At 38.8% G+C, this 12,876-nt stretch overlaps 1 protein-coding gene across 4 annotated transcripts in view; it reads left to right on the forward strand.

The window, feature by feature from the left end:
* Window positions 1-8,922, forward strand: part of PANK1 (pantothenate kinase 1) — a 48,187-nt gene extending 39,265 nt beyond the window's left edge. For all 4 annotated transcript variants that reach the window (XM_063338483.1, XM_063338485.1, XM_063338484.1 and 1 more), the window contains 4 exons: window positions 1,151-1,327; window positions 1,730-1,853; window positions 6,605-6,730; window positions 7,368-8,922. In XM_063338483.1, the coding sequence (XP_063194553.1) occupies window positions 1,151-1,327; window positions 1,730-1,853; window positions 6,605-6,730; window positions 7,368-7,427 (487 nt within the window). In that variant the 3' untranslated portion in view covers window positions 7,428-8,922. The remainder of the gene's footprint in view (window positions 1-1,150; window positions 1,328-1,729; window positions 1,854-6,604; window positions 6,731-7,367) is intronic.
* Window positions 8,923-12,876: the final 3,954 nt, after the last annotated feature.

Raw genomic sequence — 12,876 nt, forward strand, 5'->3', positions numbered from 1 at the left:
AGCCATTTTCTGTATAAAGTACAAATGAACAAAAGCTGAATGGAAGAGGTATTGGTTTTCTTGCAATTCTGGTTGTTTTTCAAGCATAGCCCTTTTGATATCTGTAAACGTGCTTCTGATCCTTTCCACTAGGAAAGGAAAAACATGACTGCAGTGGGTTGCTGACTTGTTATAGGGGATGAAATCAATACTGTCTTGTGACTGGTGTGTGGAATTTCCTACTGTTCAGTTACTGAATATATTATATTACAGTGCTTCTAGATGTGTTCTGAAAAACTTGCCCAATAATCGAAGAGCACTGACTGAATGGTGTTCCTGTCAGACCTCCTGTGCTTTTTCATGAAGTGGAGGTGTGGTGTCTCACTGATCCTCTTGTTTACAGTAGCGCCAATCAGTGCGGCTGCAATCAGTGCAAATAAGTTTACTTTCTCAAGGGTTAAGAAAGAATGAGGAAGGATGTAGAGGTTAGTAAGTTGAAGTTCATGTCTGTTAAAACTGAAGAGTCCAAAGTAGTAGAATTTTAATGAGATGAGTTAGCAACCTGTTATGCACAGTCAAACAGCCCCTGCTAAATTTACATAGTAAATATTGTACGTGAGCCTGTGCAAGGTATTAAAGTGACTGTTCCTTGCTCAGATTTCTTTGGAGGGCTGAGATATCTTGGGCTGATGCTAGCCTTGCTTTGAACAGGAACCAACCAGCCTGCTTCCTGCCGCTAGCTTGGGGGACAAGATATCTCTTGGCTACCTGCCTCTGCATAGATATTTAGCTTTGATCACTGTTCCTTCTTTCATCACTGACTTCAGTGATCTGCTGGCTAATTATTCTTGCACAAGGAAAACTTGCTGGAGTGCTACAAATAGCAAACTGAAGTCTTCAGGGTTAGGTTGGACCTTAATCTCGGGACCCTTTATTTAGCATCATTTCTCCTATTTAATGTTAAGGACCTAAGAGTAGCTCAGTTAAAATCACGCTGGGTGACATTTGTCTTAAATAGGAAGTCAATTTAGGGTGTCTGTTTTCACTTCTATGAGGGAGGAGATGCAAGATACAGTTGGTAGCTGTGTGGACCATGTTGAAAACAGGAGTGTGAGGAGCTGTAGTAAAAGCTGGTTCAAGGTGTTGGTCTGAAGGAACTCTGCTTTTCTAGTCTTGGAGGAGGAACGTTCCTGGGCCTGTGCTGTCTGCTGACTGGCTGTGAGACGTTTGAAGAAGCACTAGAAATGGCTGCAAAAGGTGACAGCACCAATGTGGATAAGCTGGTGAAAGATATTTATGGAGGAGACTATGAGCGGTTTGGCCTTCAAGGGTCTGCTGTAGCCTCAAGGTATGTGTTAATTGTGCTGTTTTTAAGGACTTCCTTGGGAAACTTACTGCGCATGCTGAACTGAGTGTGTAATCCCTGGACTATGCACTATGTCCATGTTTAAATGTCACTCAGAATGTATCATGTGGTTTGTCCTTAGATCTCTCACCTACTTTTTGCTTTTTTTTTTTTAAACAGGTGTAAGCAATGCTTGATGCAGTTTGCTTCCATTTAAATTAGTTATTTTAAAAGTGTCTTTGCGCATTGTTCTGCCTTTCCAATGACATCCCTTTTCACATGTTCAAATCTTTCTCAAATCGATGGATATTAAATCCAAGCAAAGCTTATTAAATTATAAAATTTCTAAGGGCTTTTAGCACTCTGAGATAACTTATAATAAAAGGAATAATCTTCCTCACACAGCTTTGGCCATATGATGAGTAAAGAAAAGAGAGATTCCATCAGTAAAGAGGACTTGGCCAGGGCTACTTTGGTCACCATCACCAACAACATAGGTTCTATTGCTCGCATGTGTGCACTGAATGAGGTAAGATAGCATATTTACTACAAGCTTAAAACCTATAGAAACAACATAGTAAGGTTAACAGACTACAAAAATGCAAATTGTTGGTATAGTAGTTGTGTAACTGGCCTTGGTAAACATGTATATATTTAATGCGGGGTCCTAACTCACGTGATTTGTGTTATGTGTATGCTTTGAGCTTCAAAGGTAGGGAAGAAGGAAGAAAAGTTGGCTCTAAAAGATCTCCTTGAACCATTGATGCCTAGAGCTGTTCAGTTGCTCCCAAGCTGTAGTACATGGATATTAACACCTTTGTAATCCAAATTAACATTCTGAATTACCTTGTAGATACTAACAGATCTTACTGTACTATGGCAGACTTTTTTTTTTTTAAATAGTGTTTTGTGTGGCTTGTTTCCATAGCGTGGTGGGTTTGAATTGTGTATTGTGTTAAATGTTTTGAATAGATGCAAGATCTATTGTATTGGGACAGAGAGAAGAAAAGCATCGTTCATTATTCTGCCTCAAACTCCTATCAGATGCTTGTTACATTCTTTTCTTTAGGCATGATAACTATGGATGGATTGTTCCATTCATACACCTTTCCTGCTTCTGGCAGTTTAAAAAAAGAAAAAGACAAACCCAAACACAAACATTTAGGCACTTGTTTCGAGCTGCAAATTGCATCCTTTACTGTTCTGTGGTAATTCGTCTGTTCTGTCTGCTCTCAACGAATTTACCTAATCTTCTTTTTAAATACAGTGACATTTTTAGCTCCACTGCTTTCTTCTAACCACAGAATGCTCCTCCTCTTTGTTTTTTTTAATCAACGACACACCCACACCCCCCAAGAAAAACCCCAACAAAGCAAAACCAAAAAACTCACCGAACTGCCATCTCATTACTTTATTGGGTCCTATCTAGCTATTACCTTTATGAGAAACACCAAATAATTTATCACTAGTGCTTTTGGTGGGTTTTGTTTTTTTTAATAAACCTTTACCCCATCTCCCCGTTGGTCATTCCAAGACAGAAAATTCTAATACTTGGTCTCCTCTCCTACAGAAGACACACTGTGTCTCTTTTTCACTGTTTCATTTTGTCTTTTTAATCTTTTTATGGTTATAATTTTGAGATCAAATGATCAGATCTTCATGCAGTATTCAGAGTGTAGTTGCACAATGAATTTGTGATGGCATGTTGATAAACTTTGTGTTCCAAGTTCCTTTGCTTACAGTTCTTAATATTTTATTTTTGTGAGAATGGAGCTCATGTTTTTCAGAAACCATCCACAGTCTGTCTTGAGTGGTAGTGGCTAATTTGGAGCCTATTATTGTGTCTGAATACTAAAGTCTTCTCTGCCTCTTCCCCCTTCCATTTGTCGTTTCACTTTTTTAATTTAAACTTCATCTGCCACTTTATTCCTCAGTTACTGGGTGTAAGTCCCTTCAGCATTGCTATGCTGTTCATTTTTGATTCTGACCCTCCTGAATAACTTTGTATGCCAATAAATGTTATGTGTGTTGCTAATATCTCTTGAGCACTTCTAAAATATGTTGAACAGCACAAGTCTCAGTGTATGCCCCTGTCAATTGCTCTGATAACCTCCCTTCATTGTGAAAAGTGGCTACAGATGTTTTTGGTTTTTTGGGGTTTTTTTGTCAATTTGTCTTTTTCAGTCAGGATGACTCTCCGGTGTTCTCTTTGCTTTCAGCTTCTTTACAGTGTTGCCTTGTGGCATGGAGTTCAAGCAGCATTGTACAGGGCTATCAAAGCATGGAGAGTTGCAGCAGGGAACCACATGCGATGTGTTCGGAGGAGGAAATAGGCTACTAGTGAAACTAATGCTTCTGAGTCATTGTGAAAAACTTCCTAACATCTTTGTTCGGTGGGCAGGCTTACTTAAAAACTGAGCACGATCCATAGAATTTTGTGGAGGAATGTGGATTGATGTGTAAAGTATGCTTCATTTCCCAGACAGTGTCAAAGTAGAATTTCTCCAACACTTGAACTAAATTATTCTGTAACTTTAGAGAATGAAAACTTAATTTAGTAGCCTTACATGCCATTATAAAAAATTCAAACACGCTATATCATTGCAAGTAAGCTGATCTCCAGATAGCTTGCTCTCAGGGGAGAAAAAAAATAACGCTGTCATTCTGCTAAATAATCTAGACACCTAAATTGCCTTTGGGAGATATGGCTCTGACTCACCAAGCTTGATGAATGAAATGGCCAAATAAGAGCTTAAAAAACAGTTGAATATGATAATATTCTTTTGTGGAGTTTGTGTGTATTAGCTTAGAGTTCTGGTGAAGCTCACTCCTAGGTTCTTCGACAAAATCAATTTGTGCCCTGAAGCATGAGTTTTGATAAGTTGGGTTTTTTTTTTTTTTTCCAATGATTGCAGTTTTAATATTGTGTTGAAAATTACTTGCATATGTGCAGGAAAAAAATGAGGCTGGGGAGTAAATGAAATATTCTGTCTGCAGAACTTCAAAGCAAAGTTTGCTTGCACAAAGTTGGCAATGGGGTAGAAAAATTCCATAGTCTGGAACCATTTGGCTACACATCATTTGAAACGGTCTGTCCTAGGCAAAGCAGGACTGCATAAAGGAAACCGATCTCCCTGCTTTATCTTTACTAGCGGAACGTGTAAATTGCATCTGAATGAGTCTTCTTGCAAAAATATGCACAGGTTTTTTTATGGCATCTTTGATATAGATTCCCCTATTCTATTATGTGGGTAAATATGTGTATATACTATATTGAAGCTATACTATAGCTTTCTACTGCAGGGTAGTTGAACAATTTAGCAAGACCCCAGAGAGCGAAAGAGTGCATGTCTTTTTCAGGCTGTTGTAATTTGGTTAGCTTAAGTAAGCATTTCATCACGATCCCTTCATCAGCTTAAGACTTCTGTCTTTCAACGTTGAATATATTTCAGCAGTGAACAATTTAAAAGTAGATTGGCAGGAGTCCCTTAAGAGATGAAAGTAGCATTTCTTCGTTTTCCGACTGCTGAAAAATGCTAAAGCTGTTCAGTTCAAAAATCTAGAAAACTGTACATCTTTAACAAAACTTTTAACCTTGTCAAGTCAAGGAATGTTGGAAAATAAAATGATACGAAATTTGCATGTTGATATACACTCTGCTATTCTAGTAGATACAACTAGTATTTTTACATTTAAAATTTTCAGTAGTTTTTATACTTGGTGTTAGGTACTATGTGCTTGAATTTCTGGTAACAGTAGCTTTGTGTGTATATTCAGAAAAAAAATCATGAAAATGAAATGCAAATGTAGATTCTAATCAATTTGATGGTATTACATTACAGGAAATTAATTAGTTACATGTTTGTCCCTCCTTTGTCAGAAATGACTTCAGAAACAAAACTGCCTTGTCAAGAGGATGCAAAGTGCTCTTAGCCATGTTTAATAGCAGCCTCTTGAGAAGTTCTTATTTTCAGCCATATACGCCATATATCCCCATATCTAAGGGGTTAGGAGACTATAAAGCTGAATTATTTAAATAAAATTTCTGTTGATGTGTTTGGTTTGGGGACAGTCAGACATGTAACTCAGTCACCGGAGACTGAATAAATGAATTACTGGATCTGGGTATTGGCACTCTTCAATCCTGCGTATTCAAGTGAGGATGTTCTCCGTGGTATGTCACGTGCACAGTACCAGACATGCCAAAACCGTGGTCTGTAGCAAAGTAATTGCTGCAGAACCAAGTGTTTGGCTTTATAGTGCTATATGAAAGTAGAGAGGTCACATTGGTAGTTCTGGCCTCTATGCAGATTGTTGCTGGTAATTTTCAGCAGACGACTCCTTGAAGATACAGGAGTCTTGAAGGAGCCCTAGAAATGTAAAAGCTTATATCTCCAGGATTTGGCCTTCTACTGAATCTTCTAGACCAATTCTACTGTATGGTGGGCATCGTATGGTACACTGGTTCAAAATGCAAGTGCATTTTTGTGCCTAACAGGCAAAACTGGGCTTGGTGAGATAGTTTTGGGCGTTGTTTAAGCACCAGAACTTTTGCTTGCATGCACTGGTGTGCACACAAGTAAGGATAGCATGTGACTCTCTCACTGACAGCGTAGTGCTGATTGTTCAAAAATCTTTAGGTTCTTTGTGAAAAATGGGTTCAAGTGAGCTTTGAAACAAAGGAGTGCAATACATCCCAAGTATCACGTTGGCCACGTATCGCTTGCTTTCTGAAAATGGAGCCGCAGTCCAGAGAATAGATAATGAAAGATGCTTCTTCCCATCTCTAACATAGTCCTTCTCAGATACTCTTCAGAGGTTCTTCATCTGGAATTAATAATCATAGTGATCTCTGGAAAGTTGCTTCATTTAACAAGCGGGGGGGAAAGATGTCTTCATTGCATCCACGTCATCTACAATTAAAAAATAAAAAAAAAAAAACCAACAAAACAGTCGTAATCCTGTTTGTGTTGGGAAGGTCTGGGCCTTTAAGCAAATATTCACCATCTGTGGTATCAGCCTCTCTCACTTTCTTTGGAATAGAAGTTCTCTCTCTTTTTTTTTTTTTTTTTTTTTTTCTTCTTCCTTGCAGCATCTCTACTTAGTGGTCAGTAACTGCAATTTTTTTTTTTTTTTTTTTTTTTTACTTTTCAGTCTGGAAAATTTAAATGTAATCCCAAATTTCCATTTAACTTCATAGTGGAGGCAGAAGTACGTTTTGAATGAGGCAAATAATGTAGCTGAATATAATTTTTGCTGGTCTGCCTTTCAATTTTGCAGAACATCGACAAGGTGGTATTTGTTGGCAACTTTCTCAGAATTAATATGATTTCTATGAAGGTACTAGCATATGCTATGGATTATTGGTCCAAGGGACAGCTGAAAGCTCTGTTTTTGGAACATGAGGTAAGGAAATACGTGTTGAACATACTTTTATTTGTAAGTACAAAAATCTTGTGGTTCTTGACTTGGTGAAGTTAAAAGGGAGAATTTCATTGCCACTGCTTTGAAGTGAATCCACAAACTAAGTTCTGCATAAATACAATTTAATTGCAAATTCATTTGAAAATTCCCCTTGTTAACTCCCTGGCTTGACCCCTAATCTTGTGGTATTTGTTGCTAAACGCTGCATGTCTCTCAGTTTTGTTTTCTGACCCTAGTACCAACAACGTTCGTTTGTGTGGTCTGGTACATAAACCTCAACTAGAATTAATTTTTGTAAGCATAATTTTGAGGTGACTTTCAGATGGATATGTTCATAGCGGAAACTGCCCTGCCTCAATACAGCATCATTATAGTGGTTCTGTAGTTTCTTATTTTTTGACAATTTTGGAGAACTGTGTAAGACTTCTCCCAATATAAGGACCTTTTTTGGACCTAAACAAGATGATATTAAATCATAATTCAGATATAGTAAATACTTGGCACAGCAGGGCTGATCTTCTAAGAAAGGTCTTTTAATTGCCTTAACAGAACTGAAGATTTCACATGCTCATGCTTGTGTCTTATTTTGGAATTTGTTTTACTTTTGCCTCGTTTAAAGGGTTATTTTGGAGCTGTTGGGGCTCTTCTAGAATTGCTGAAAATGACAGATGATCAGTGATGAAGCTGTCTGAAGAGATTCCTACTGCAGATGCTGCTGGATAAGAGCGAAAACCACTACAAGGATGGAAATGAAGCCATTATGGTAGTTCTACCTGCTGGATTTGTAAATAATTTAAAATCCTTTTAGCTGATCTTTACCTTCTGGGTTTTGAGCTTATACTTCAGAATTCATACTGGGAATAACAAGATTTTGTTTTCTGTACACTGTATTTTTTAGGGGAAAAAAGTGCAAAGTGGCCAAACATACAGATTTTATGGATTTATTTTAAAAAGCGAATACTGTTTAATGTAGGACCTGTAATATGAGGCATCTGCTTTTCTTCTGGGGTTTACTGATTAGTGTGGTAATTTTAACTTCATTTAGTAATCACTCTAGGAGATTTTTTTATCTTATTTTCATGACGTTTCATGATTTGTTCTTGGTTTCAAATGAAACTGCAAAGCTGATGCATTTTACTGTGAAAACTAGTCATTGATTATTTTTTTTTTGCCTTTCCTTTCCAGATTAGATGAGACACTTTTTTATTTAACATCCCCCTACCCCTCCAAAAATAAATTTACAAGCCTTCTGTGACTCCATGGGTTTCTTGGCAAGACTGCCAGAAAACTTGGTGGGGGTAGGAGGTTTAAGACTGTAATTTTTCATTAGTCATGAATTGCAACAGGAACAGACTGCCAACGGGTTTTGCAGGACTAATTCTCCTCTGCGTTAAAAAATTTTAAACAAGATGTGAACTAAAATTTTAATGATTGGCTTGACACTAAAATGAAATCCTGTTTCTGTTGAAAATCTCTGATCCACATTAAGAGTTCTGTAGTACAGATGTTATTTATATGGTACATACTTGGCATTAGATGACAAAGGGAGGAGGTTTGTTTTCATTTATTTGAAGACTTTTCTGTAGTCTGCAATTTTTAACTTTATCTTGATCAAAAACAACTGATAACTGCATTATTTCAAAGCCAAGTTTCTAAAATTAGAAAAAAAACCCAAACCTGACTAATGTATTATCTGGTTTTAAGCTAGTATTAATTTTCCCTCCAGGTCACTAGGATTTGAGTGTTTATTCCAATACAGTATTTCCAACCTTTTTTTGATTTGTGGACCTCTCTAGATTTTACTTCGTTTTCCAGTTGAATTGAGGCCCCTTTGAAATCTATGTACTTGGGTTGCTGCATAGCATGTATAAACTTGCTTTTCTTAGACACCTTGAGGGCTCACAAATCGGAGGCAGAAAAATAGTTCATAAATTCTTTTGTCTTGCAAAACTGTATGTGATGTCACATAAAGTGTAAAGGGCTCATCACGGAGAAACAGTATAAATTTCAGACACGTGTATTATCCAGTATATTTTTGGAAGGGGGTTTATTTCACTTTTTTAATAGTCATTAATTTCCGTATCTCCCAAATCTTGAAATAAATTCATATTAACCGATGTGTTAACTTGTCTAATGGAAATAAAGACCACTACTGTTTTGACGGTTTTAATGTATCTGTGGAGTTCATTTCTTGAAATCAATGATGTGAAATGCATCGCACTGTTTAGTAACACATATGATTAGTTATTTCTATGATAATTCTTTGGTTCTTGATAGGTTTTTTTACTTTGTTGCGTTGTTTTGGTCTTTGAAGCGTTTTGCCTGCTTGAAGTTGACTTTTTGGTAGGCTGTAAACTGCAACATGAACAATTAGCATGTTGTAGTTGATATTTCATGTAATACTGAGCTTGAGGTAAGTGGGGATAGTTCTGTTCAGTGCCTCTAATTTTTCATGGACGAAAAAAAACTTTAATTGAGCTTATTTGCGAAGTTTTGCCTGCAACTAAAGATTGGTTTCTACATTGGGTTGGTATTTTAAGGCAGCCTTCAGAACGTTAAGAGGTAACTGCTCTTCTTACGGTGAACAGTAGAGGGAAGTATAACATCAGCAGTATAAACACACTTTGCTAAAGCACTGGAGCTCGGGGCAATTTGTGGGATGGGTTGGTTTGTTTCAGAGAAAGCTCCCATCTTTTTCTCCCTGGCCGGTTTTCGAAGGGAATTTGATATGGGAATATCAGTCACATAAGTGTTCTTGCATTCTTGGCATTTATAGTTATGTGAACTGAAAGGGTTATGAAGCATTGGAACAGGCTGTCCAGGGAAGCGGTTGAGGCACCATCCCTGGAGGTATTTAAAAGACGGGTAGACTGGTAGATTAATAATGGTTTTTGTCAGAGTTAGGTTGACGGTTGGACTAGGTGATCTGAAAGGTCCCTTCCAACCTAGGCAATTCTATGATTCTTTTAAGATTAAAATCCTCTAGTCCTCAAGAAAAACAAAAAGAAACCAAACAAAAAAAAACCATGAAATTCTAGCCAGTCATTCAGGAAAATATATGTGGGCTATGCAAGACGCTGTGTCATTGAAGAAGGAAAGCACAATTTTGGTAGCCCTAATGTTAGCCCTGAGATTGTAGGGACTGCCAGGTAAGTTGATCACAACAGTTCTAAGAGAAGCATAAAATAAAACTTTAACTTCAAAATGTTGATTTGAAATTTAAAATGTTTAATAGGTAAGTTGCTGTAGCTAAGACTGGCAAAATAATACTCTGGTGTGTATACTACACACAAAACCTACTACATTTGGTTGGGAAAATATTAGCAAACTAAATTAATAGGATGGAGAGCTATGACAAGTCACTAAGTAGAAGAAATTAGAGGAGCCTGGTGTGAGAGGAAAATAACGTAAGCTAAATTCTTCCTTTGCTGAGGGAGAAAAGCCTCCTGCAAAAGTATTTCTTTGTCACCTTGAAATCTACAGTTGACTTTTTTTCTCCCCTCCTTCCCCACTGGCACCATCATATGAATATGCTGGAACTGTAATTTGCTACTTTACCTTCAGGCTTTGCCTGCCTTCACGAGTCCCAGCTTTTGGTTTCCTCCCATGTACCTCCTCCATAATTAAAGTAATGGACAAATGACAGTCTGGTTGATTTTCAGCACCACTCCAATATTTTTACCATAGGGAAGCACTTTGAGGTGGTTCTAAGAGCATCACTGTTGTCTTGAATTTTTCTGATCGTGTTTTGTATCCAGTTGCTGCCTATAGCTGTCTGATGGGAGGGTTCTTTGCCCCGCTTCATCATCCAGAGGTATCTAAAGAGTCTGAGAACAGTCCTGCTCGACTACATAGATGAACCTCTAACTGGTACAAACTGGAAATTTGAGCGAGCAAAGCTCTGTTGCACCACTATCAAAGAGTTGTATTGAGAACCTAGAAACACCCAGATCTGTGGATCTTCTTGTTTTGGGAATCGTGAGGGTGGAGCAGCAGACTTCCGTAAGGAAGATCAGTGAGGTTGCAGATTTAGTATATATTCAAAGCACTTGTTTCAGTATAAATTGATGAGATCTCTTAACAAGCTAGGCTGTGTTAATCCAGCTTCTCTTTCTGAAACATGTTAATAATTAAGGTGAGTTGGAGCAGAATGAATGGGATTCCTTGTGATGGCTTGTGCCAAGGTCTGCTTCTTTTGGACTCAAACATTCGTTGTTGTTGAAACACATGCTGCTCTCCTCATTCTCTCCCCCCCTGCAGAAAAAAAACAGTTTTTAATGGTTTTGACAAAAAAGTCTAATTGTGTCCTGTAGGAAGAAGGGTCTGTGTTTTAAAGTTTTTAGACTAAATTACTGTGAAAAGGTGCTAATAGTGGCTGGAGAGTAAGAGTATTCACTTGATCAGATTTGGTAGAGAAGACCAGCATGGGGTGTGGGGGGACAGTACAAGAATCCTAGGACAGGCAGGGTGTTTGCAGTGCATTCCAACCTCAGCAAAGCTGTCCTGGTGTTTCACTGTTATCAGCACTTATGTTCCCGCTAAGACTGTCACAAGATACTTGCAAGTGATTTTTGGCAGGACACAGCAGAATTTTGGAGATGGGAAAAACATATGGGGTTGAATGGGTGACAAAATAAACATACATGATTGTTTCCAGTCGGATGAGTTCTTCTACTGGGATCTGTTTTTAAAGCACAAGGTGTCTTTGAATTTGGGATTAAATGTAATACAGGCTATGAAAAAGACCACCACCTGGTTTATGTCTTGCTACCTCTCAGTGCCTGGGAGGTAGAGGACATCTGGTTTCTAGAGGACATCTGGTTTCTGGTCCTGGAAAATAAATGCTTGTTTAAACCTAAAAACTGAATCCAGTTTCTGATTCTTTAAGTATTTCTGGTGCTGATGGGAACTTACTGGTTGCATGATTATTAGTGTGTTTGGAGAAAGCGATATAGGGACTGCAATAAGTCTTTTCTTCAAACCTTCCCCTATCACCTCTCTCCCAAAAATCCCAACAAAAAGGGGTAAAAAAAACTTTGGTTCTAATTGTAAAAGTTAGGGCAACCTGTCAACTGCCTGAGGAATTGAGGTTCACTGAGGTGTTGACACTTGGAGAGATGGAAGAGAAATAAGTAAGAAAAGCTGAGGTTTACAAGAGGGGAAGTTACTGAGCCTGGGAAAGTGACACGGTAGCAGCATCTTTAGAGGTTTCTGCAAGGTGGGGTGAGCAGTAAACTGGCTCTTTGTGAGCGCAGACAGTGGGAGATGGGGAGGGCAGGTTGTTTGACAGAAGCGTGTTGTCCCAGTTCGGAGGTGAAGGCTGCTCGGTGGTGAGCTCATGCAGTTAATGGTTACTATGTGGGTCGAACACCCCTGTGTAAAGCACCCAGCGACCTGCGCTGAAGCATTAGGTTTCTATCCAGCTGGAGATGTGCTCTCTAGTGCAGGCAATAGCCTGGTCTCAAAAGCTGCTTGTCTCAGTACGTGAAACACACAGTAGGGGATGTACTGGCCTTCCAATGATTATATTTTTTTTTTTTTACATCAAAACCAATTCTATTGTATTGGCAGGAAGACGGCTCTCTTCTGCTGGCCTGCAGCAGTTCGTGCTGCTGCGTGCAGCTGTGCAAAGCAGCTGGTTGCAGCAAAGGCTTGGCAGCCTCCTGCAGCCTCCCCCCAGCTAGAGCCCGGGCTGCTGACAAACGGCAGGGAGGTGCAGGCAGCAGAGACCCAGAGCAGGGTGCTTTGGGCTCGCGTGTTTTATTTCTACATGCTGTAGATGCACCAAGGTAAAGGTATGATTTACGGCAATGAAGGAAGGCCAACAGCCTGAAATGGGCATCACGTTGTACTTAACAGCAATGTGTCACTCCCTGTTCTTAAGTGGTTTTGCTTATTTTGTTGTGAAGACCAGGGCACTTCCAGCTTCTGAAGTGTCTTTCCAAGCTGACAGCTTCACTGTTTTCCAGCTTTTTGGGTGGATGACCCGTCCATCTCTCCGCAAACTTAAAAGTTTGAGCAAATCTGAACATTGTGTCTAGTACAAAGCAGAAGTTACCCTTTTACTAAGATCTCCATTTGTGCCCGTCCATGAGGATGTGGCCTCGACTAACCGTCTTACCACTTTC

Source organism: Chroicocephalus ridibundus, chromosome 6 (assembly GCF_963924245.1).
Source record: "Chroicocephalus ridibundus chromosome 6, bChrRid1.1, whole genome shotgun sequence".
Lineage (NCBI taxonomy): Eukaryota > Metazoa > Chordata > Aves > Charadriiformes > Laridae > Chroicocephalus > Chroicocephalus ridibundus.